Raw genomic sequence first — 26,575 nt, forward strand, 5'->3', positions numbered from 1 at the left:
GATTGCACAGCAACAATGTTAAAATTTGTCTGTAAAGCATCTCTTAGGATGATGGTAAAAGCCATCTTGAGTGGTGTTGGTTCTGAAAATGCAATGAAAGCGGGAAGTCTGTGCTGTGCAAAACATTTCACTGTTCTCTTAGGGGAGAGGGAAGTGTGAACATTTCACTTCTTACAAAATGTTAACTTTGTTATGCTTTCGTAGTTATTTTCCTGCTGTGTTGCAAGATCATAGTGTCACTGTTCTCAGTAACAAGCATTTGTGTGTTAAGCGTATTTTGCTGTGATATATCTAAAGGAGGAGGGAGATCCCTGCTTTTATATGCTATGCTGATGGGTTTGGTACCTCCATGGAAATACTAACTATGCCTTTTTTGTTCCTTTGCTTTTAAAGAAATTAATTATCAGGTGGTTGTTGGTTTGGGTTTTGTTGAATGAGGAGGAGTGAAGAGAGCAATCCAATTTGCCAGTGAAATAATAAACTGTAGGAATAATCAGAAAGCCTTCAAGAAATAAGCGCTTTAGTTGTGTGTATAGATAGCATATTTAGGTACCATTCCAAAGGCTCAATGTATTTTAAGTGCTATAAACAGTAAGGCAGAATCACCGTCAGAAGCCAACATTCAGCAAAGTAAGTTGGAGTGTGCAGTGGAATTGTCTATATGATTATATGGAAAGAGGAGGATATTTCACCTAGGCATCCAAGTCAAGCTCTAGAAATTACAAGCAGTGATATATGATACAGAAAAGAGCTGTCAGGATCCTATTTAATAGCAGTTATTCCATCTGCCTTGACCTCTCCTTGGGTGTTTGTAGAGAACTGATCAAACACATTCAGTTTTCTTTGGAAGCATAGGGAATTAAGATCTGAACCAACCAGACTTTAGGGAATTACAGACCTTTAGCTGAGCACCTGGATTCTACTTTCTTTTTTTCTTTTTTTAAAGATTGCTTAAACTAGCAACAGCCTTTATGAAACTGGTCAGATTGGTCAGAAATTAACATGAAAAATATGAATCTCTGCCCTCTGCTTCTCATTTAAATCTCAGCTTGCATAGAAAGAGATGATTGCCCTTGCTAATTGGCTCTAATGGAAAGTCAGGTGTTCAGAAAAAAGATTTGAAATTCTCCTTTTTATCTCTGACCTCCTTCAGGCTGTTTGTGATTCTGTATTTGTTCAGCTCAGGCTGTGACATTTTGTAATGAGAAACTTAAGTTTCCATACTGTATTGTTCCAGAATACCTTTGAGGGGAAAAGTGCTTTGTGTTGTTTTTTTTTTTTCTAGTCTGACTTTTATGCATGGTTTTGTAAAAATCACAGGACATGCAAGAGAAGGTGGGGTTTAAAGCTCTGTAGATTTAAACTTGCTTACGTTCCTTATGAATGCTTAGGGTGGAAAATAAATGGAATTTTCATTACTGTTCTTGAACAGAACTTGATTATCTGAAATAACTGTTCACAAATGGGAATACCTACACTTTGGTGTTAGTTCTCTGTGAATGAACACATCCTCAAAACCTGGAAGAGAAATGGTCAGTTCTAGAACAACAGTGGTTCATATAAACCAGTATCATCTTCCTTTGCATATCTAATTAAATCCTGTAGTACTCTGAAGGGTTGGAGTAGAGTATTTGGGAGTAGCAAACTGCAGAGTTCTGTATAGTCACACTCCCGGATTCTCCTCAGCTTCTTCCTTGTCCAACCAGACATTAGTAATTAGTTTAGTGTTTGCATGAAATGGCATTAATATGTGTCTGTGCAGTTACAGATAATATGTAATCTTTGTAATATTTTGTTTGATATATTTTGGAAGCTCTTTGTTATGCCAGTCAGTGTTCAGAATATTATTATTTAACTCATACAGATATAGAACAGAGAAGAAAATCTTGCTCAGATGGGTGTGTAGTACTTCAGTGAATGAATCAAAATGGGGTTCCTGCGTTGTTCTATCATGAATGAGACAAATCAGAATTAAATTTTTTCTTTATTTTCTATGAATTATAAGTAGTATGCAGTATTATAAGATATGGCACTGTTGGTACAATTGTCTGGTGTTATCCAAGTTCTAATTTTCATTGGACAAACTTAACTATTTTGGTTGAAATTTTGCATTCTAAATACCTGCCTTTGGATGATTTTCCTTTGAAAATTTCACATACTGCCAAGACTGAAGCTATTGGTAAAGACATTTCTCAATGTTAGTGTTCTAGAGACCTTTGAAAGTCTCTATTTTAACATTTGAGCAGAGCATTCTGTATTATGAACACAGAAGTGGGCTAGTGAGTACTGTAGAGATAATCTTAATTCTTGGGAGTTTCTATGTTCTGAATGCTTATTTTAAATCTTGGTTTGTTGCCGTGTGGATGTACAGCAGTTTACACTCTCACTTATCTCTAAGGTCTCTAAAATCTATTTTGCTGTAGATTATCGGTTGCCAAGTCAGAAGGGAGCCACCAGATTCTACTGAGCGTTATACTCGTTGGATCAATAATCTGACTGAGGAACAACTTCTGACACAGGTATTTTTGAGTCGGCTATGACTGAAATTACAGCAGAAAAGTAGAGCAGGATGTTAATTTAGATGGATTTTTTTCAGTCATTAACAATACTTTGTAACTTACTAAGGCTATCAGATTCTTAGATTTACAGGCTATCCTTTCCATTAAGAGACAAGGTTTTGGTGCATGTAATCATCATGTAATGAAGCCTTTGGCTCAGTTTGGAGTGAGCCTATCATTTCTCACTGCTGCCTGTGGCTGAATGCATATATTTTCATGTTCTAGACTTCTGTGGTACTGGCCACTTCTATATCTGTTGATATAGAGATCATTTTGGATCATTGCATCATATAGAGATCATTGCTGGAGATCATTTTAAAATATCAGTTCTTCAGGCATTAAACACTGGGCTCACTATACCTATTTTTAAGTAAGATGTGTCTTGTGCAACTGAAGAAGACAGTTTTGGCTTAAAGAAAGGTTGTTTCATTAGGCAGGCAGCCCAGTGATGAACCAAAAGAGACTTTGGCAAAAACAAGTTAAACTGTGGAAGAAATCAATCCAGCTTGTGGAGGTATGAGTGTACTGAGTATTATAAGAAATATAGTGGATGCTTAGCAGAAAATATCCCAACAGGCATTAAGAAGCAAGTGTTTGAGGTTGGGTTTTGTGATGCTCTTGTAAGAAGACATTTGCTTTTCATTTAAGTGGCCAAAAATGATTAACATACCCTCATTTGTTAGCCTTCACTGTAAACTGTTTTGTGTACCCTATCCCCAAAGACAGACATACAGCCTCTGCTTTTGTCATTGTAACACAAGAGGTAGACCTCGTGTTAAAATAAGCAGTGGTACTGGAGTTCCTTATAATTCACAAAATGAAAGTTGTTACAGACCTACCTATGGGATCTTTGGATTTGCTTTTGAGTTGGCATTAGAAAAACATTATGGATTTAACCCAGTGAACTTATCTGATAGCAACATCTGGATCACTGTGTTAATAAAGGAAAGAAAATGAAAACTTGAGGATGTGAAAACTTGTCCTACACATTCTGAAGTGCTTCACCCAAGTGGCCTTTAATCCAACATGTCTTTCATTAATTAAGATGGAAATTAAAAGAAATATCCTAATCTTGAGATTATTTAAGAGGAAGCTTGCAAAAAGAAAATTCTTTTAAAGGTAGGGATGTATGTCTGCTGGAAGAGATTGTTTAATGTAGTGGTTTTGGTAGTAGGATGCAAATACATGGACCTGGGAAGTTCTTTACAATCTTATGTGCTTACAGACATCTCTTAAATTCTTACTCAAGCAGCATGTACCATCCATTATTTTTACATATGATTTAGATTCACACATTTTACAAATAGATGAGGAATTTTGGAAAATACATTTGGTTTGGACCTAGAAAGCTTCACAGAAGAACTTGTGCTACTTGTCCATGAATCCCCTAACAAAGAGAGATTTATAGAATCAGACTATTAAGTGTTCCTAATTTATCTTTTTAAATGGTAACCTGTTTTCCACCAAATTTAACACAGAAATAGAAGTTCCTCAAAGACACTCACTTTCTGAAAATTCTGTGGAAGTTTGAAACTAGGGAGGTTTGCACTGCGCCAGCTGCAGCTTGTATGTTGTTAAGCACCACAGAATCCACTTTGGGGGAGATTGTAGGTGCCCAATCATAAGACAAGCCTCAGCTGTGACACAGGGCTGCAGGACATTTGGCTTCTTTAACCCTGCTACTAAGAGGACTGCTTGCTTTCCAGAGAAGTGCAGTCAGCACATAGTTCCTTTCCTGGCTCAATACAGGGTCTTTGGATCAGGACTTCCGGTAGTGAGGTAAATATGTTGCTTTTTCTTGGTTTAAAATACGGGGAGGTGGAAGAATTGGGAGTAAAATCTGTCTCAGCTGGACTTGGGATATGAATCAATTATGCAAGGTTAGGCCTGATTTGTTGCACTCCTTTACCCTGGTACACCATAGATTTTTGGGTTGGGTGTGCATTTTAAAACTCTCTTCAGTAAGTAAGTTCCAATAAAAGTAAAATGGTGGGCCTTTGCTAATGGATTTGTAGAATCTCTGGGAGGAGCAGTGCCTGAGGGAATTCAGGAAAATTGGCTTTCATTTACAGCGTATTGTTTGCAGCAGTTTCCTGTAGTGAAAGAATGTTCAGCTTTTTTTAGCTGTCTTTGTACTCAGTGCCCAGCTTTTTTTCCAGTTACTTGTGTTACGTTTCTGTATCATGCATGTGCAGATTATTTGTGCTGTAAATTGGGGAACCAAGCAACCAGTTAAAAAAAGAAGGGCCAGTTGTCAAGATCATGTAATCCCCTATCATAATATTGATGTTATTGATCAATAATATCATACAGCATTTGACTGCTTTACTAGACAGGGATTGGAAGAGGTGGGTGGTAGCAGATGTTTTGTTAGGTGGTTGGATGGCTTCATGTGCCTCAATGCTGGCTGCTGAGTTTATATCACTTGAGTCAATACCAGATTTTTGGATCAAATGTCCATCCCCAGTCCTCATGCTGAGAAGATCATTCAATACAAAATGCTTTTAGCATTTTAACTTTTCTTTTCCCTTAGCCATGGCCTCTTGATGCTTACTCATCCATTAAATGTTTCTCTAAACAATTATACTGTAACATTCCAAAGATACTTCATGGTATGCGTGAAATTTCAGAATATATACCCCAGAGAGTGTGGGGGAGGAAGAGAGTACAAAGAGAGAATAATAATGAGAACTTCTTTTTAAAATATTAGTGTCTGCTAGTTTAAAGTCATCTTTTGTATAAACAATGAGGTATTAAAATATGGTTTTGTAGGTATACTGATATAAGCCTTAAAAAGACATGCATATGTGTTTGGCAGACTTGTTACCTTTCTGCCCAATAGGGAAAGATTATAATTCTAACTTACTTTCAGTAAGTGCAGAGCAGAGTGACAGGTACAGGAAGAAAATTAGCAAACAAATGAGGAGAACTGACTGTCTGATGTTTGAGTAAGTGAAAAAATGTAGATCAAAACTAATCCTCAGGATATCCGAGTCTGTATTGTGCTTGAAATACACTTGAAGTTTGATCATGCAGCCCTTCTTGTACAATGGAAACTTTACTGTGCTATATGAGTAAAACTGCCTGAAAGGTTTTAAGGTTGGATTATTTACACAAATATTTATACAAGTTGTTTTTGAGGATTGCTGCTGACTGCAAGTAACACAGCTGAGTCCATATCTGTGTCTGTTAAATCACTACTTCAGGTCAGTTCAGTCTCTCAGCCTACAGAGTATTATATTCAGCCTGAAGCATAATTCCATCTGACCTACCATTTTTCCTCCCCAAAGACAAGAGCCTTCTCTACTTTCATATGGTGCTTCATTTAAAAAGCAGATGGCAAGCTTAGTGTGACATGTGAGTAGATGCTTGCAAAAAAGAGTGGACTCTGTGGTTGCTGAGACTGAGCTGTCCTAATGGAGAAGAGTAAGGGTCTGAACAAAACATGATGATTTTATATGTCTGCTGCCCACTGTATGGATGTGTGTTCCTTCCTGATACATTCTGGACTGGCAGATTACCTCAGAGCTCTTCATCTTCAACAAATCTAGATGTTTTCACAGGTAATTTGTAGTTCTTCCCAGTAACCAGAACCACCTGACAGAAGAACAATAATTGACATAGACTTTCACAGCTGTGCTGCTTCTGTGCTGTTACAGGTGCCTGTTAAATTTAGACAATAGATTTAAAAGCCGTGCTTCTCTGCTTAGTAGGTCTTCCTATATTAGAGTTTAATATTTGATAAGAACTCACGCTACAGCATGAACGACATTTACTACAGATACTCAGTTTGGAAATAGATCCAGCATGTTGGTTTAGTCGAGCATGAAAGGTGTTTTTAAGGCAAGAAGGACCTGATAACATTACTGGAGCTTTTCCATAAATTAGATACACTCAATATTGCATTGTCACTGTGTATCTCAAAAGGCAGTTTATTACTAGGAAGAAACTGGAATAGATTGCAGGTAGAATGAATTTTCCAGGTGGTCTACAGATTGAATATCTCTACATTTAAGCATCTGTTTTGTCTGTTTGCAGACCAGAAAATTCCAACTTTAAGTGCTAGGGCTGAATGTCGATGTGTCAGAATTGAAATATTTGAGGTGGCTACCTGAGAGTGGATATATGCAGTGCCTGTGGTCTGGTTATGTTAATAAAGGCAAAAGCTGGACATAGGGCAAGAATTTTTTACTTATGAATAAAACATGAAAAGGCTGATTGATATCCCACTGCCCCCCTGTACCTTTGCCACTATTAATGGCTTACTTGTATTTGTTATCAGCACTCAATGTGATGCTCAGCATTCCCTGGGATTTTGTTGCTGTGTTGTCTTCCCTCACTGATGTTATCTGAAAATTAATCAAAGTCACAAACTGGTTAATGAGAGTAGATTCGATTAGTTTGTGTGGGATTAAGGATATACCATTTAAGAAAAAAAAGGTAATTATCCACTTCCTTTTGTGGTTGATCCTTGTCCTCCTCTGGAGGAGAATGAAACAAAGTTTCACAAGTTAGTCCATGTTTTTATTTATGTTTGCAAAAAAGTGTGTCCAAGGGGTTCATGAAGTTCTAGAAAGTTTAATGAGAAGTGGCTTACCCGCATCTGTGAACCTCAAGCATAATTAGAACTTCCTACTGAGGCTTTATGTAAAGGCATCTCAGAGTCAAATACTTTTGAACTTTGAACTACTGCAAACGCATTCCTGAAGTGTATACAGATTTTGCTTTGTTTGTTAGCAGTTCTGCATGAGTATAAAGGTGTCCCACAGCGGAAATACTGTTAATTCACTTGGAATTTTCTTTTTCATGTTTTGTTTGATAATTTGCATGCTTAAACAAGGCTTGAATGCGGTTCATAATCCAAATATGATATTTAAATGGAACAAAACCATTACAATATTGTAGTCCCAAACTGCTTTTGTACCATAAGTCTGGCTTTATCCAAGAAGTTCTTGATAAATACAAGCTTAGAGTGTGATGGATACTTGTATGGCAGAAAAAGCATGATATGATTTCAAGGACATTGAAACTAAGCAGACAGAAAACATTTACCCTCTGATTTGAGTTACAATTTGTTCCAGCTGATGATCTTTTCTTATGTTTTAAGTAAGTAGCATACCAAAGTGTGCAACATGTTTGCATCCTAAAAGCCATTTTTCTGAAGACATTTGATGTAAGATGGACAGGTAAAGCCAAGTGTAAAAGGAAAATTCTTGAGGATTAAATTTTGAGAAGTGTATGGGTTGTTTTCCAAACTATTATCAATGTTTATGTCTCCTCAATACTTCTGAAAATTACATTGACTAATAGGGCAAGAAGTTAAATTAATATCAGGACTTGGTTGTCCAGTGAGAGTGGAATCGGTTAATAACTTCCAGTTTCTGAATGTGCCACTTGTTTGTGTTCCATATTGATTTTGTTGATATTGTGGCTTACAAATAGTGAGCTTTGCTTTGGGCTTCTACTTCATTGCCTTTGATAGCTCAAGGAAACTTCACTTTTGTCTAACAGATGAGGGTCAAACCCCAGTTTTTGTTTTAAAATGATAGGTGAGGTATTGAAGTAGACTTAACTATTTTGTTTTTAATCTTTCAAAACAAAAGCCTACTCCAAAGACAAGTTTTCAACTAATGTAGTGATGTTTATTTTTCAGTTGGCTCTCTGTCTGTTAGAGCCCAGAGCAGATACACCCTCAACTTCCTGTCATTTGCTTTCTTTGAATTTGAAAATCAAACTACTGATTCCACCAAAAAAAAAAGGAAATATTTTTACTGTGAGTTTTAGTGAAATCAAAATTATTGATTTCCAGCATGCTTTTATTGCAGTGCAGCTCCCTGTTGTAGCCTTGGATGTAAGAAAGAATACTTATTGGAACTGGGCACTGCTCTGCTTTTCACTTTTTCACTGTTTTAAGAATTGTATATGAACAGCAGTTAAATGCATTCTATTTATTAATGGAAAATAAATTCCCTTTTTTTGGGCTCAGCTTCTAGTGGTAAAAGTTCAGGGCCAGATTTTCAGGAGAGTTCAGTAATTTCCATAGTAGTTGCAGTGGCTGAGGGTGTGAGCATCCAAGTGTCATTTCTCATAATGGACAGTAGGTCTAAAGACCAATTTGATCGATCACAGTCAGGATTTTGTTTCTTAATATTTTCTTCATACTAACCTCAGCGTTTGTCTCTACAGTAGTTCTTGCTTGTTCTGATTTTTAAGGAAGCTGTATTTTAAAATATTTACATGCACCATATCCTCTCACAAGCATTTAACAGTATGTTGTTTCCATGTTTGAGGCCTTTTTGGTCTCTGTTGTAAAAAAAGCCACCCAGATTCTGAACGTAGAGATCCAGTTTTTAATGATTAATTCAGTATGTTTTTTTCTTAGTGCAAGTGTGACAAATTGGGACATGGGGGTTCATTCTATTTGTACAGCCTTGGCCAAATGTGATTTAGAAGTTCTTGAGCTGAAGTTATACAAATAAGAAAAAAAAATTAGTAAGCTTTTCAGAGCATTAACTTGGATCAACTGTGAACAGTGTATCCTTTTTCATAAAGAATAGATATTTGTCTAGTCATTTTATTGCAATGACATGATCTTAAGGATGATTAGTGTCTCTAGTTCCTCTAGAAGTAGTGCTGGTGTATGCAGCTCCCATTTTGAGAAGGATCACATGTGAAGGAGGTGGGGCAGGCATGTGCTTTGTGGTTAGTGGAGGGATAACCAAGACCTGGGCCAAACGGAAATCGGAGCAGTTGCAGTGCATGGGGTGTATAACAAGGAAGGAAATGGTCTTGCATCTGGCTTCTAGTGTAACTGTTGGTCTTTTACCACTTCTCTGGATGAGTTGGTTTCTATGATGTGGGTGGATTTAACCTTTTGCATCACTTGCAATGACTGCTCCCACAGTGCAGGAAAAGGCAGCGGAGGAGAAAGGCAAACCCAACAGTTTACACCCTTCATTTTACAAACAATGCCTTAATTAATTGAAAACTTGTATGCTGTTGGTAAACAAAATATGATGGCTTAGTAGTTGCTGCAAATTGCAGTGATTTTTGTCGGAGCTACTACTACAGAAAAACAAATGTTACCAGACTGGTTTACTACACATATTGGAAGCATTTTCCAAGATTTTCCATTAATTTTCTTGAACTTAGTGTTGAATTTACTGGAGAAGTTATTGAGCATGCCTGTCAACATAAATGGTAAATGTTCAGAAAATGTTATAAATTATTATTTTCAGGCATATAACTTCTTAGCATGCCAGGAGAACTATATTTAGTTTGGCTAATTCTTTGCATACGTGTACTGTAATAATGTCAGAATGAAATAAAAATAATGAACACATTAATCTCAGGATTATGATTATTTTTTAGAGTGATAAAGACAAATTGAGACAAGTTCTTGCTGTTTAGAGTATGTTTTACTTAAAATACTGTTGTAATCTTTATAATTTTGGTGGATTTATTATGCTACCTGTAATTTAGCTTCTTAACCTTGTAGAAAGTTTATTCTTTATCTGATTAGGGATTTGATAGCAGAATGTACCACTAAAAGCCCTTAAGTGGGTTCACTTGTATAAAAGAGATTTGTATCAGCATAGCTCATAGTTACATCTTCATTTCCTACAAGTTCTATGCAAACACAACTACATCTCTACTAGAGAGCTGCACTGCTGTAGGTACAGTAAAAGATGTACAAGAGTCTGTAATATAGCTATTTCTTACAGGAAAATACTTATACCTTGTGTAACCAGTTGGATTGGTGCTATAGTGCAAGAGCTTTGAATTGGTGTAATGTTGGGGAACTTTGGACCTCTATGGCCAGGTCTCATACTATGTGTTTTCTTTTTCTAAAGCTTTGTGCTGTTTTCCACTGCAGACTGCTGGAATTGGTTGTTACGGCCTTGGCAGTATTCAGCAGCTCTCCCTTTCTCACTTTCTCAGTTTCGTCTCTTCCCCTGGAAAGGTTTTGTCTTTCCCTGACGCTTCACCAAAGAGCCACAAGTTCACCACGTACTTCATTGCCCATTCATTTTGCAAGGACCAAATTGCTTAGTAGTTTCTAATAAAGAAATTTAAATGTAGCCACCCATGAGATCAAGAAAGTGTCAGATTAATAACCATCTTCATATTCAGGAGAAAACAGTACTACACCTATGAGACACTCTTTCTATTGAGTCAGAGTCTCAGGGACAATGGTCATAAGGTTGGCAATTGCATTTAAACAGGTTTTAATGTATCTGAGAGAAACCCGACTCTAAGTCTTCAGACCTCTGCTGAGCCAAGCTAAACTGAACATGCTCATACGCTTTGACACGCTTCACTTATAGTGCAGCCAGACAAGAAGGGTAATACTGAAGCCAAGCTAGCAAGAAGCAGTCTTACTGTCACCGTATTTACATACGGGAAACTGCAGGGAAATTCTCAGCTTTATTATAATAGAAGCAAGAAAGTCATTGCAGTGTACACTTCAGCAAGACTCTAAAAGGACCACGTTTAGCTTTATGCTTATCCTTGTTCTTTTTCTTCTGTGTGTTTCTTGGGTATTTATCCTAAAGCAGAAAGGCTCTCTTTCTTTTCTAGTTTTCTCCAACATTCAGCCAACAGTCTACCTAGGCTATGCTTAGAGCTCAGTCTAGAAAGCCTTGTCACGTTATGTTCCAGTCCTGGAAAAAGGTCTGAGAATTATACTGGTGAGCACTCATTCCCCTTGTGATTTGTTCTTTATTCTGTTTCCACTGTTCTACTTCTGCTGATCATGAAAAGTATCATCACTAATGGGTGCTGCAGACAGGCCAATGGCAATGCATCTTCGATTTTCTTCTTTTTAGCCAAGCATGGTGACAGCCTAAAACTGTAGTGTGGCCATGTCTCCAGAGTTTTACCCACATCTTTCATATTCACATGCTTCTATAAAAATAAATACATAAATAAATCTGTGATTGCGGAATGAAGTTAGATTAGAAACTGTTAATTTTAATTGCTTGACAGTCTCAGAACTCCTGATGGCTTGCTTATAAGAGGGGAAGAGTTGAGTTTTCAAGTGATAGTCCTGCTGTTCTATCCTCAAACGTCCATCTAAGTGAAACTCAAGTCATGTTGAATGTGTCCAGCTGCAACTCCCTCTTCTTCAGGATTAAGATGTTTGAGTTGAGTTTTGTTGTACTTGACATGAATCAAGCAATCAGAATCAGAGTTAACTCTCATGGAGGTAGCTACTAGGGAACCGCTTACCTACTATATTTGAAAGTGATGTCCTATCTCAACTGCCAACGTTTATTCAGCCACCTCATTTAAGAAAGTAACAGCCAGCAGCATTAGCATTTGCTACCTAACCTGAATTCCAATTTAATGGCATCTTTCACAGGAATGTAAATCTTAACCTATGAGCCAAACAGCCTCTCTCTTAATCTTAGTGTCCGATTACACATTTAGAAAGAAAAAACAAAATCCAAACTCAACGACCTTTGGAGTCACTAGGAGAGATTTTTATTTTTTTTCTGTCATAAAATTATTCATAGATCTGCAGAACAGATGTTGACAATTACAAAGAGAACAGAGGCCAGTCTGTGGTCAGCCAGCAAGCTCCATTTCATGTGGGTAGATCAAGGCTCAAAGCAGCAACTATTTCCTGTCAGCACGCTGGGTGACAGCGATAGCAGTTTTTGTGGGCTGTAGCCCAGTTGAGTTATACAAAGTCACTTTTGTGAGGCTCTGGTGGGCTGGGCGAAGAGCAATGGGGCTAGAAGGGGCTGGGCGAAGAGCAATGGGGCTAGAAGGGGCTGGGCGAAGAGCAATGGGGCTAGAAGGCTCAGTGTTGTAAGATCTGTGCGTATTGATATGACATTGTGGGTTAAAAACTTTCATGCTTGTCTCCTTTTAGGAAGTGTAGAACAGTTGACCCTTTCATTTACTGCAGCCGTGGCCATTGTGTCCATTCACAATTTAATTCTTTAGCTTCAGCCATATTTGAAGCATCATTCCCCCAAAATGTTTTGTGTTTTGGTTGTTGTGGGTTTTTTTGGGGGAACTTAAATGGTAGCAATTTTACTGCAAATTGAGAATGATGAGCTCTTATCCTTTTGCCTTTGGTTTTCTTTAAAATTCTCATGGTTGCAGGTAACCTGGGGTGAGGGACCAGGGGAGCGTGTTGGCAGCACTGCTTGGCATACTGGTAGAAATAGTTCAAGTTCTTTTAACTACTGAAAAGTGCTTATAGCTAATTTTGTCTCAGACAGGGCTGGTGAAGTAGTGATGACGCTGATGCCACATCCAACGGATTCCCATTTTCATCTTTGTTAGTATAAATCTGTAAATTAGCATCTATTAGTGACAGGAAACAAATATTTTCTTCTACAAATAACTAGTTTTGATCTTTAGGTGTGTCAGGTAGTGATGGAAGAAGCATCCCTTAGCCTTTTGGAGATGATGGTAACAGGAAAATGGAAAGAAATATAGCTTAGTGGAAGGAGAAGAAACTTTGTGGCCCTGGCTGCTATTCAGCATCTGAAAGATGATTCTGGAATTGGAGATGGAAAGATCTGATGTTTTGCCGTATTTTAAATTCACTCTTTCTTGGCTTTTATAATAAAGCTATGGTCATGGAATATGAGTCAAGTGTTCATGATGGGCCTGTCCCCTTGCTGTTTTGTACAGTAGAGGATGCTACTGCACACCGAGCAGTGATAAATGCCAAAACCAGAGCACAAAACTATTTTTTAAATGGCTGAAACAGTACCTGTAGCAAATACATGTTTTGTTATTCAGAAGCAAGAACTATTTTCTGTCTGCCTGAGGACAACATGCACTTCACTGTTTAGCAAGAAAAGGCTCCCTGAGATAAAATCTACCCTGTTCTGTGCATGACTCAAATCTAGGGTTGCTTGAGCTTTTTTCATCAAGTAGGTAATGTGAATAATTTTAGACTAAAGAGGAAGGAAGAAATTACATGCCTCAGTAGCAAGCCTGTTTGCTCTAATACTTCGGTTTCAAGTTCTGTATAAGGGATAGGTGAAGTCCAAAGTCTCCTTTTATAGTAGGATACCAGGTGCAAGCAGCTTGACACAGAACACAATTCAACTTTCTCTTTAGTGAAAATGCTAACATGGCTTGAGTCTTAATGGCAAACTGCTGTTGTTGGGGAAGGGCTTGTGCTAATTTGTTAGAAATAAAACAGAAGCAATGCTAATACATATCAAATATTTCAGTATGATAGAGGCCAGTGCGTTTGGTGTGTGAGTGGAAGTGCTGTACAGATGTGGCTTTAGCTGAGTCACATCCCAATGAGAGAGAACTTCACCCATCAGCACTAGCAAGGGGAGAAACCTGTAAAAGCAGGGCAGTTATGTGTTGGTAATGACAACTTCCTGTAACTCTACTGTATAAATATAAAGGTACCTGTGCAGACCACAGGTTGAGAATGTGTCATGCTGAGTTGCTTACCTGCACATTAACTGAAAACTGTCCATGGCTTCATACTGATAATGCATAGATAGGCAAAAGCCTAAGGTTATACCTGATTCTGAGAAGAGTTTGGTGACTATGGATATTAAGGCAGTTTTTAACTACAAATGTATTGGAAGTGGTATTAAAAAGCCCCACTAATTCTAAGTTTACAGTATCATCTACCTTCATTAGATTAATTTCTAAATATTTATTAGTTACTTAGTTTTGTTTGTATCAACACAGAAGTCTTAAAATAAAGGTTCTGAAAAGGAATGTGTTTATATACACTGGTAAGAAGTTCAGCAAAAGGACTGTTAGGGTTCTAGGATTGATTGGTTTTGATATATGTGGTTAGGTTTAAAGTTTGTAGGAAGAGAAAGAGAATCTGAGGTTTGGGGTGAAGGTTGATTCTGAGTTTATTTTTGAGGAGGCTACTATTGTTTATATGGGAAGAAGGCATTGCTTGTGCTTTAAATTTTGACTTGGTGTCTGTTTACTGATCAAGTCAGAAGCTTTCCAGATTTACCAGTCAGATTGCAAGTTAAATGGTTATCTTATTTCGTGGATTTTGTGGGAAGGCAGACTGATGTTCAGTCCTTGTGACACTGGGACTTTTTAGTGTTGTTTGTAGCACCTTGAAGGATAGCCTGAAGTGTGATCTTTTCTCAGCTTTGTCCTTTCACCAGAGAGCTCTATAAAAATGAATAATAAATTTTACAAGGAAATTAAAAGTGGTTTAAAAAAAGATACTTATTTCTGCTACTGCTTTGCATATTCTGAAGGTTACTTGAATTTCCCTGCAGTATTTGTCTGATATATTTGGATAATTTTTCCTGGTGACTTTAGTGCTAGTAGAAGTGTTAGCTGTCACTGGCATCAGTAAACCGAAAGTGTTTCTTAGTGAGATTTTTCCTGTTTCCTTACAATGATGATAAACCAAAAAAGTTTTGAGTTTTAAAATTTCTGTCAAACCTCTTTTTAAAGGAAGATGGTTTTTCTACATTATGTATGTGAAAACTCAACATCTGCCTCACTGACTATGCACAATTATGTGGGAACAACTGGCATAGAAAAGTAGCCTATCTACCTTTTGCAAAACCAGACTCCTGCTCAGGAGGAGTTTCTGTAATTGCCTTCTAAAATGTATTTACACTGTTCCTGTCTGAATTTGAGATATTTTACCAAGGAATTATGTCACTGGTCTTCCAATAAACTATAATAATGATTGTCTGAGGAAACTGGAATATTAACAAGACTGTGCTACGGGCAGGTAGTTCCTTGAGAGGCAGAACTGTGTAATTTTATCAGACTGAGTTTTAAGGGAGTTGTACAGACAAGTCTAAAAACATAACCAAAGAGTATTTAGTCAGTATTTCAGTTTCCTGTAGCTCTAAAAGGCATGAAGTGCTTCATTAATCTTAGTGCAGAGCTTGGTGGGGGGAGGGAGTGTGGGGGAATCATTCTAACAATTCTTGAAAAACTTCTTCCACTTCTGCTAGAAGCAAGGATGTTGTGGCTTTAGCCATTATCAGCAGTAGGCTGAGGAGTTGCCTGAACATGCTGTGTTGGGCAAATATATACTTCTACTGGCTTAAATGGTGTGAAACACTTACTGTTATTTTGGGGCTTCTAATTGTCAGGAATGTCTCATTCACAAGACCTCTGGACTGTGTACATGTGCAGAGGTAGTCTGCGTAAGCAGTTCTTGTGCCCTCTTGCAGTACTTCTACATACACACCAACTGCTTTAAGTTTGCATACCTTTTGACCAGAACTTTACATTTGTTGCTGTTTATTCATTTATAAATATTGTGAATGCTAAAAATAGTTTGTTCTTAATGGTTTTGGGCACTGTTGCAGAGCCAGCATGTATTAATTTGAAATAGACTCTTGACAGATGTGCTTGTATTATCCTGAAAACTTGGTGTATTTGGTTTCTTTCTTTTGGTTAACTTTCAGATGAGAAAAGAGGTAAATGTCACTTTAATATCCTATTTTTGTAATTTATCTCAGGAACCTGCTACTTGTGCTTTGCTTTTATTCTTTCCTGCTTCAGCAGTTTTGAAGCTTCTGAATCTGATCTTTTAAGTGGATATATGCAGATTTTTTTCCTATCAAAATTTTTATGCTCACAGCTGCTAGAAGATAAGCGAGACTGTGCATGTGAAAGGTGATGGATTGTCAAATAACCCTATCACGCTGACAAATGGAAAAAGTATGAATTTCCAAGCAAGGCAGAAGTTTATCAGAGAGAAAGAAAACAGGACAATTTGAGTACTCTGCACAGCTGTTTCCACTGAGGTATTTCATCCATGTGATACTACATAAGAATTTGATGCCAAAAGTAATACGTAAACTTTTCTTTTGAATCAGTGGCATACACAAATTGGTTTCACATGGTCAAAAGCTGCTGCATTTCAAAACAAAACAAAGCAACCAAAAGTTTGACTCATCTTGCATTTGCAAAGTACTGCAGCTAACAAACAACTACATTTTCTGAATCACCCAGTAAACATCAATCGAAATAACTGACAATTTTTCTGCCTTTCTAACTGCAAGAAGCTTTTTTAATTTGCTAACAATGTCCATCATAAAAACCTTAGTTTGAATTGGAGGATGCTGCATTTAAAGTCTTTCACAAATTAAATAGCTGGTCTAAGTGGAAGTGTATTCTCTTAGGCACAGGTAAGCAGATACTGCTTTCATACTGCTGTACATGTGGGTCTCTAATTCTCAATTTCCAGCATCAGAAGTGTCTAAGGAATGTTCAGTAACACACAGGATGCACATACTCCAGTGAGTGCTCCAGTCCATGTGTTTGCAGATATCCAATGACAAAGAGAATGCATTCACTAGGTAGAAGTGCAACAGATGCCAAACAGCTGTGAATCATCTGTATTCTGTTATGGGAGAAGTGAGAACCTTTAAGCCTGAACTGAAGAAAGATTTTGGTTGTTTGTTTGTTTTCAGCCCAAAATGGCTGGTTTAACCCTTTCTCTCCACTCCTAATTGCATTTGTTTAGTTAGTTGTCCTTAGGTTCATAAATAATTATTCTGGCTGCCAGTTCCTCTTAAAGCCCTTCAGATTATATCTCATTAGAAGTCAGTAAAAACAAAGTGTCAGTTTTAAAGTAGGATCCTGTTTTGTCCTCGTTAATGTCACTTGACATTAAGTGCCCGTAAGTGGCTGACCTTCACACCTACCACTATAAACAACTTAAGTCATGTGCAGTGATCTTGCCTGTATATGATGCCATTGGACTCTTAGCCCTTTGATACCCCAAGATATCCTACTTTTGTTCAGTCCCCTTCGTTTTCTTGACATGCAGGATTCTGCTGATGCCTCCAACATTTGCAATCCATTTTGTCTGTTTTTTCTGCTCTGGCAGACACTTTCTCTGTATCCCCTGGGTTTATCCACTTTTCCTCTGCATCAGCCACCCTCCCTGCCAGAATTCCCTGCTCCATCAATAAAGGCATAATTTGGAATGCAATTAGAAAAGAAAATGCCTGTTTTTCCTTAGCCTTTGATTGTTTTCGATCAGAAAAGAACACTTCTAATCCTAAATCCTTCTACCTTCCTCATCAAACATGAATAGTTTTCCCTCTCCCACCCTGACAGCTTTTTTCCCCGCAGTTGCAAGGTCCAGCAATCTTTTTGCGGAACTCAGCGTGTTGTTTCAACTCCAACGCACAAGTGCTCCCCACAGACACATGAGGCATTCTTAGATGCTTGCTGTGAAACCCTTGGAGCATATCACACTTTAATGGTTGGCTATGTCCACTGGACAGCAGGACTGCTGGATGCCAGGAATGGGATAAGAGATGCTGTGCATGTGGGTTTTGGTGGTGTTCCACCACCCCACCCCCTCCCACATACCCCCCGATAATTGGTAAAAGAAAGGATTGGGAAACATAGTGAGCAGTGTGGGTTTGAAAATGGTCTTGGATGATGTGGGGAGGAAAGAAACTGAAGTGAGTTTAAGAAAGGTAATTTGTATGCAAAAGACTGAGAGGAGAAGGCAGAATTAACAACCCTGACCTGTCTGCTGTGGAAACCAAAATTGCCAAATATTTCCAAATCTCATGGGGGTTTGTTTGCTGTAGCTTAGTGTGAATTTGGTGAACCATGAAAAGAACTATATTAGCACTGAGAAATTGGTTGTAATGGTAGAAAAATACTTGATGAAAAATACCAGTTACTGTTGTAGCAAAAATAAAAAACTGTATGATTGTTTCTGAATTATCTTCCTGCTCTTGCTTAACAAGCCTGACACACTCAAATTGCTGTTCTGTCCTTTGTGAACTGAAGCATAAAGATTCAGCAAGGGTGTTTGGGCATGAGCTTCTTGCATATTTGGATCAAAGGGACTGGTGTATGAAAGGCTCTCTGACTTACTGTCACTATGGCAGTTTGTGTGTGAAGGCAGCTTGGAATTCTTTCTGTGCAACATTGTTATTAAGTTATTATTGATGTTGAACAAAGGGTTATTTATTTTTGCTTCAGCTGGGGGGGGAACTTTTTGAGTTTTGATGGCACTTTGTGAATGCAAACATATTAAGATAAGGTTATTCAGTGTTTTGCTTACTTTTTAGGCTCTCCTTCAAGTTACAAATTGGTGTTGTCTCTGTCCTTACTTCAGAATCAGTCTTTGACAAATAACATGGAAGAACAGGGATCACTTTATGTGTGCTTGTGTTTTAAAGCATGTATTTTAGCCCCCAGTGTGTTTACACTAGAAACTTAACAGCTTAAAAGTGTATGTTTTATTTGACATTGGTTTTGCTGGCAAATATGCTTGCATTTTGTATATTAGACATTTGAGGAAGTGCACTGTATTTCTTTCTACATCATTCTTAAGCAGTAGCATTTTTAAGATGAGCACTTTTGTATCTTTTAGATACACTGCAGGACTGGGTATAAAGCAGGGCTTTTTGTACACCAGAATAAAAGAAAGTGCATTATCACAGTATCACTAAGGTTGGAAGAGACCTCAAAGATCATTGAGTCCAACCTATTACCACAGGCCTCATGACTAGACCATGGCACCAAGTGCCACGTCCAATCTGACAGTTATTTGAGAGAATTTTAGAGATGATGTACTATGATTTAATGTGATCATGATATGACAGCAGCTGCACGTGTTTATTTCCCTGGTGCTATGTTATGAAATAATCCAAGCATAATTTTTTTGACTGACTTCATGAGATGAGGTCTTAAAAACCTACCCAAAAGGAAGTAAAAAAAACCAAAAAACAAACTTGTACTGTCTAAACAGATGAAGAAAAACTTAAGAGTTCTTGAGGTTGTGCTGCAAATAATCACATGCTTCATGAGTCCAATAAATTCAGCATATAAAAGAGTATATTTTTAAAAACCCAATCAACTAATTTTGTGAAAAAGCCAGGTGGTTCCATCACCTACTGCTCCAATAGAATTTCACTCTACTCTTCTTTTCCAGCTGCTATGAAAATGCACCATGCTATCTTTTGGAGAAAAAAGACCTGTTGAATACCACAGTTAGCAGGGGTTTTAGAAAGTTTTTTTTCATCAAGAAACTTATTTAAGCCATTCCTGTCTTCTCACAGGTTAGAGTTCTAGTTTTTGTTTAAGTCACTGTCTGTATTTCCATGGGCTCTGGGTCTCCCTGGGTACTTCTAGCCTTCTTACTACAGACATCACCATATGCTGTGAGAGGTTACAATTACACTTGTTTAAAGAAAAAAAAAATCAAAAAAGGAAACTATTACTACAATTTGTATTGAGCCAAGATACATTCTGTTGGTTGCTTGTTGTCTTTAGAGACCGATACACAGTTCACAGTATTTCTGGGTCAGTGATTTTTCAGTTTTGACGGTGGAGGTGTATAGACATATGCTCCAGTGCTTTTATATTGTGTTTCCTTATAAGCCTTTTGAGAAAGAAGCAGAGGGATGTTTGGATAGAAGGCTGGAACTTTTATGTGTAGTTGACAGTTAGGGCACTTTAATGGTGTCTGTCAATAGACAACTCCCTGAAAAGGAAATAGAAATGATGTTTATAAACCAACACACTGTGTATTTCCAGAAGAGTTAAGTGAAAGGCAATGTGCAAGAAGGTGAGGTAACCACAGGCTAATGTACTTCTTTCTGTCACTGGGCTTTTCTGTTGTGTCTGCTGTCTTCAGGCAAGAACAACAACGTGTTTATATTTTGTTTATATTTCTGTCTCTTCATGGTGGGGAATTATGGGTGGATTCCAGTTTGTACTACACATGGTGTGGCTGAAGTTTGGTTTAAAATGTGTCATTTCTGGGTATTTTATTGAAGCAGACAAATTTTTTTGTGAGAGCAGTGTCCTGAGAAGCCTGTTGTGTTCTCTCTGTTCTTTCCCCCTATGATGTCCTGAAAATTCTTCCCTCTCTTTTTGGCTTTTGACTTTATTTTTCTTTAATTTTCTCCCAGAATACATTAAAAGGAGGGAATAACATGTGATCCATTTGCCAACAAGCTTGTTCTTCACATGTGTAATTTTTGAAGGCATAGAAATTCTAATTTAAATAAACCTTAATGCAGGAAAGAGACTTAAAAATGTGTGGAAAATATGTCTGCAAGACTTGAACCTGACTATGTTCAAAACAAACAAAAAAACCCCAACAACCCACAATTATTTATTTTTAAAGTGTGATTGCAAGAGGTGATGTGAAAATAGCCACTAGGAGCTAATGCTGTCAGTTCCTGGGGGGGAGGCGGTGAAGACACTAGAAGGATAGCAAGAAAGAGCAGAACTGAAAGTAGAGCTATAGTAAAAGAAAAGCTAATTTTCCAATGAGTTGATAATTCCAATCAGCATACAAATTTGGAGGTTGTGGTAAGAACCTTTTTTAGCAAGAGGAAGTTATACCTCATCGCACAAAATCAAATTCAGCCATGCAAATGTGCCCATAGGAAGCCTCACTGTGCTGGAAAGGTGGCTATGAATGGGTAATTCCTGTTGCTCTAAACGATTTGTTGTGGCCATTACATGAAAAATGATAAATGGATTCTGGATTATTATTATTTCTATTTTTTTTTTTAATCTAGAAAAGTGGAAGTATTGGGAAAGCTGTAAAATCTTTTGTGTAAAATCTGTAGTTTTCTGTGGTTTACAGCTCTTAAAAATAACAGCAAATCACTGTTTGTTATGAGTTGAAATGGTGCCAGAATGGTGTGATTTTATGCTGTCATATAATAGTCTTGTGAACTATAATATCCGAAAAGGCTGACTGCTGCTTAAAAGAAAACTAAACTCCCACCACTACCAGGTATTACTGAATTACAGCAGAATGGAAACATGACAAAGAACTTGAAACTGAGACTGTTACCACCATAAAAGCTGTTTAATTAAAAAAAAAAAGCCTGAAACAACCCACCAAAAAAGCCTAGACCACCTGTCACAGACTGATGTTAAAGTGTGTGGAAGGTGATACTGGGAGGTGACGCAAAAAGACAAAAAACCAACCCCAGACATTCAAACCACCAAAACCCTAACCCCCCCAGGGTTTCTCTGTGTTCTGTGTTCAGAGAAATTCATGTACTTTGTATACATAGTGGCAAAACATGACAGAGAAGATGGTTGTATTTTATATAGTCTCTTTGCCCCATGAAGAGATTATTAAACAGGAGTAGAACAGAAGGTAACAAAGATTCACTTGCAACATTTCCCAGTGAAGTTCAAGGGGAAAAGAGATGGGCTGTGAGTTTTCAGGTTCAAAAACAGAACAGGCAGATCTCAACAGTGTCAGTTGGAGTGAGCTGAGCAAGATGGAAATTAAAACCCAGGAGATGCTGTGGAAATCCACAGGAAAAAGCAGGCTGGCAAGTCAAGTCTGGGGAAGTAGGCTGTGCTTCTTAACAGTGTAAACTGGTTAAGGTTATTGGCATTGCCATTGTCTCCACTGAAGCAGCGCTCAGCTTCTGTGCCTGTTACTGAGAGTATCAGTAACATCTAAAGAGACATGTGGCACAAGCATGGCCCCTGCCAGTTCACCCTTTGTCTATATGTCTTAATGCTTGTTTATATTAAAAAGTCATTTCATTTACAAGAGCTAACACAGAAATGTCATTAACAGTTGCTCAGGGTACTATTTAGGAATATAGTATCTATTTGTATGTGTTAAAGAACAGTTCTGTAAATGAAACCAGTTTGGTCCTCTCTCCAGACTTCAGTGTTTTGCTTCTAGTATAGATCATAATTTAAAATATAAACTAAATGAACAATTTGTTAAAATCCCACTTTTTTTTTTAGTTCACTCTCTTCAGTTCCTTAGTTTTGCTGAGTGGAGGGTGATGCAGTTGGGAGAAGGAATCATACCCTTTAGCAACACAAGAACAGTGCTTACAATTTAATAGTTACATAAATATTCACCATGCATCTTTATGTTCTTATTTTCTAGTCTTCTCATGCCAGATCACTGCATTTCAGTGTCAAATGAATGTTAGCAAACATCAGCTCTGTTCCATTGTATGGTTGATTTATATTTCACATCATTGCCAAAGTAAAGAATGAACTGAAACCAAAATCCAGAGCCATCTAGACTTTGGATGTGGTTCTGGGATTGGAGATCTGTGTTGCCAAAAAAAAAAAAAAAATATCTTGCAATCAATTAAAACCCACACTCCATAATTCACTGACTATTGTGTGATTATACAGAAGCTGGCTGGACACTTCTAGTGGGAAAAGCCAACAAGAATTTTTCCTTGTGAGATCTTTCCAAATGCTTCCCTCAGCTGCCGCTGTAACAATAAACACAAGACAATAAAAGACCATGGCTAAAATGATTGAGCCTAAATTACAAGATTTATATAACAAGGTAAGACTCTTCAGAAGAGAAGGATCATGAAAAAAAATACTTTAGTTTTTTAGTAGAAGTGCTGTAGAATACGTACAGTAGAATCAATTTTGGGAATCACAAAATGTAATCTTTTACTGAGAAATGTATGTGATAAATCTTCAGAAAATAGTAAGCTACTGTACATAGGAAGAGTACAGTCTGTGCTTCCAGGGCATTTCCCAAGATAAATTTCCCTCATGAATAAGGCCTTTAGTTGTTAACCATTGAAAGGAAACTAAAAGAGAAGACCCATAGGGTCTTCCAAGTTGAACACTACATCAGAGAGTTCATTATTATGCATGCACATAAGATCAGCTGCTCTGTGGTTTGGTACTTGTGTCAGCATTTTTCCTATAGTAATGTTTGTTCTTAATTCTGTCAGCTGCATAAACTGAACACACATCTAAAGATGTGGATTTTAACACCAGAGGGAAATGGTTCTCTTTTTTTTTTCTCCCCAAGTTTGTTTGTTTGTTTGTTTGTTTTCATGGTAAAGTGAACAGCCTTCCTCTGTCAGTTCAGAGAGAGGAAAAAACAAACAAAACCCCCAACCCAGGGTATGAACGTGGTTATCAGTAGTAAATGTTGGCCACCTTTTGCCCACAGTACTAATGATGAAGCAGATTAAGAATTTATTCCTGGATTGACATCAAACCAGTTACCATAAAATACACAGTGAGTCATAAAGTGTGCACATGAATTTTGGTTTAAGATGGTCTATTCTTTACTGTCCAACAGAAAATAAATACCAGCAGTGACTAGGGGGAGGGAAAAAAACCAATGACTTTATGACTGACTTAATTTTGTGCAGAAATGACTGAATTTAACCATCTTTATTTATGACATTATGAAGTAGCTGTTATTTCACTACTTTAGGCTCCAAGAAAACAAGAACAATGCATGTGATATTTGAGTAGAATACTTGTTTGTGTAATCAGGGAAAGAAACAAAAAATGTTTTCAGCTCATTGTCAGAAGCCCTATGCCTGGCATAAATTTATTGAAAAAATGCCTTGTGTTCATTTAAAAGCCATTCTTATTCTCATCTCACAGCCTTGAATTGTTGATTATTTTTTTTTTGTCCAGCTTGCATTCAGCTGCTACTTTTTCAAGTATATTTTTCTGATAATTGCAGCTGAATATGCATCCCACTTGCTTGCCAGCCCCAAAGACTTGGAGTCTCAGGCTTTCCATGGAAATAAGTGCAAGCCTCCCTGAAAGACCTCCATGCTAAAGGAGAAGTGTCTGAATTAGGAACAGATTAGATTTTTCATCCTTTAAGAACTCACACCAATCTGCTGGTGATGTCCAAGAGGGGAATATTCTGTTCTTCCATTGCCTTCTCCAGTCTGCACAACAGTCTGCATTCCTGCGGTTGTTTTATGTGACATCGTTCAACCAGCTTTCATAATTGCAGCATCGTCAACATTCTAGTTTTTGCAAAGCAGGGTAGTCCTCTCCCCTTGTTTTCAGGAGAAATGCAGAAGTCAAATTTGGATTAGAATGAAGACTTCCACTTTACTCACTTGGTTGTTTTTATATGTGGAATTAAAAGTGAAATATGATCAGTCTGAAATATTATGTAACTGCCAGATTAGCCCAACTATTTACTTGGAGCACAAGTATACGGATTTAGTTGGAAATTTGAAGTAAAAACGTGATCAGTAAGTTGTTTTCTGCTTAGAGCTGAACCAAACACAGCGTTGAGAGACAGTATTTTTTTCATGGCATTAAGTAGCACTGTGTAGAGAGAACTGTCCTTACTTGGGAAGTCCTCTTCTCAGAAGTCATGGCTTGCAGGCAGCAGGTAATACTCAACGCCGGAAGGTATGTGGTCATAATCTCTCTGTATGCTACAGAGAAATGGCACTGTTGTGTCTCCTGGTCACTTTGTGTTGGATCCTTTATGACAGTTTCATAGGTAATGCTGTTGCATGACCTACTAAAGTTCTAAGGTGAGCATGTAGAGGATTTCTAGTTAATAGTGGGACTGGAGGTAATAGAAAACACTACAAAGTATCTTTTGCGCAATTATAGAGCAAGGTTGTGTGTGTGTGTTCGGTCTGTCTTTCATTATTCTTTACAAAGCAACAATGGCTTTTTAAATGAAGCATCATTCAGCATAAACTTTGTCTTACAGTCAATACTCATTTCCGATTGAATTTAGCAACATCTTGGCTTCTGTATTTAAATGCACTTCACTGTATTCTAAAGCTGCGGTTCTTTGACATTTTAGTTTACTTAAGTCCTACACCCTCTCTCTCCTTTCTTCACGATCCCACCCATTTCCTTGCTGTTACAAGGGTTTAACTGACTTCTTAATGAGCCAATTCAGCTCATTACAAAGAAAAGAAAAAAGAAGTTTTCCTGTTTGTTTAATGTACTGAACTACTTCATCCAGGTGTGGAGGAGCACCTGTGCTGGCACAATGGAGGGAGGAGGCAGAAGCAAGGCAGCTGGTTACTTAGATTGGTATAAGGGTTGCAGCCTAAAGTTTAAGAGCTGCTGAGTCTGTCGAAGAACTCCCTGTCACCCCAAAACCCAGACTACCGGTAGGGCAGCCTGGCACCCTCTCTTGAGCCATTTCTATTGCTCATCTCCTGAACGAGCCATTTTTTTGCTTGGCTAGCAATCTGAATTGGCTTGCTGACGGTCTACACAAACAGCAGGGCTGTGGCAAGGGAAATGATGGGGAGTGTGTGGCCAGAAGGGAACGAGCAGCGGATCTTCTTCATAACCACAGTGGTGTGCAGTTATGTCAGCTCAGGCTTGCAGAGCTTCACGTTCATGGTGCAGCTACATAATGCAGCAGTGCTGATCTCATGGCTTACTGCCACCAAAAACTTCAGCCAAGCCTCTCCCTCTTTTCCTCTCACTTCTTTTTATTTTTTTTCTCATTTAGTGGTATCTATTTCTGCCTGCTTTGCAAACTGAATCAGTTCACCATATGGCTGAAGGAGTGCCAAAACCAGTACAAGGAAGGGGGAGTTGGTCTCTTCTCCCAGGCAACCAGCACCAAGTCTCAAGCTGCACCAGGGGAAATTTAGGCTCGAGGTGGGAGAAAGTGCTTCACAGAAAGAGTTATTGGCCATTGGAATGTGCTGCCCAGGGAGGTGGTGGAGTCACCGTCCATGGAGGTGTTCAAAAAAAGATTGGATGTGGCACTTGAAGCCATGGTTTAGTTAGTCATGAGGTGTTGGGTGATAGGTTGATCTCTGAGGTCGTTTCCAACATTATTGATTCTGTGATTTGGAACGAAAGTGGACATGGGCAATATGGGGCCACCTCTTCCCCCTTTGGCTATGGATAAGCATAGTTGAACTCATGGTGGAGCACTTTCTGTCAAAAGGGAGAGTGGTAATAATCTGACAGTAGTTAGTTACCCAAATTTCACTCCCCTTTGTCTCGATGAGTAATCAAATTCTCTCAGCACCTCTCCATTGCCTTACTATGTTGTCATCTTTCTAATGTCATCAGGACCCCTCTTGCTCTTTAACCTGGTTTTCGGAACTTGCCCTTGTTTTACATTAAGAAACAGAATAAAGCATGTTTATTTTCACATCTATACCTGATCATTGCAGTTCAGCAGAGCTATTATCTGTGCACCTGATTTTAAAGCAAAATTGTCAGAGAAAATTAAATATTTGATTCATAGGCTTAAGATTATGACTTATGGAAAGTTCTGCTTTTTGTTTAGCATTGTATTACTGATGTGTGGGTGGAGC

General features: G+C 38.0%; 1 protein-coding gene across 4 annotated transcripts in view; it reads left to right on the forward strand.

Moving 5' to 3' along the window:
* B3GNTL1 (UDP-GlcNAc:betaGal beta-1,3-N-acetylglucosaminyltransferase like 1) overlaps positions 1-26,575 on the forward strand; it is a 116,810-nt gene that overhangs the window by 28,125 nt on the left and 62,110 nt on the right. For 2 of the 4 annotated variants that reach the window (XR_010988894.1, XM_068151389.1), the window contains exon 6: positions 2,424-2,519. The exons of 1 other annotated variant lie outside the window; for it this stretch is intronic. Coding sequence is in view for 1 of the 3 variants with exons in the window: in XM_068151389.1 (XP_068007490.1) it covers positions 2,424-2,519 (96 nt within the window). In the remaining 2 variants the exon portion in view is untranslated. Of the gene's footprint in view, positions 1-2,423; positions 2,520-4,267; positions 4,338-26,575 lie in introns of those variants that run through there. One more of the 4 variants, XM_068151391.1, reaches the window with a different exon arrangement.

Source organism: Melanerpes formicivorus, unplaced genomic scaffold (assembly GCF_026170545.1).
Source record: "Melanerpes formicivorus ecotype bairdi unplaced genomic scaffold, bMelFor1.0.p_v2 SCAF_21, whole genome shotgun sequence".
Classification (NCBI taxonomy): domain Eukaryota; kingdom Metazoa; phylum Chordata; class Aves; order Piciformes; family Picidae; genus Melanerpes; species Melanerpes formicivorus.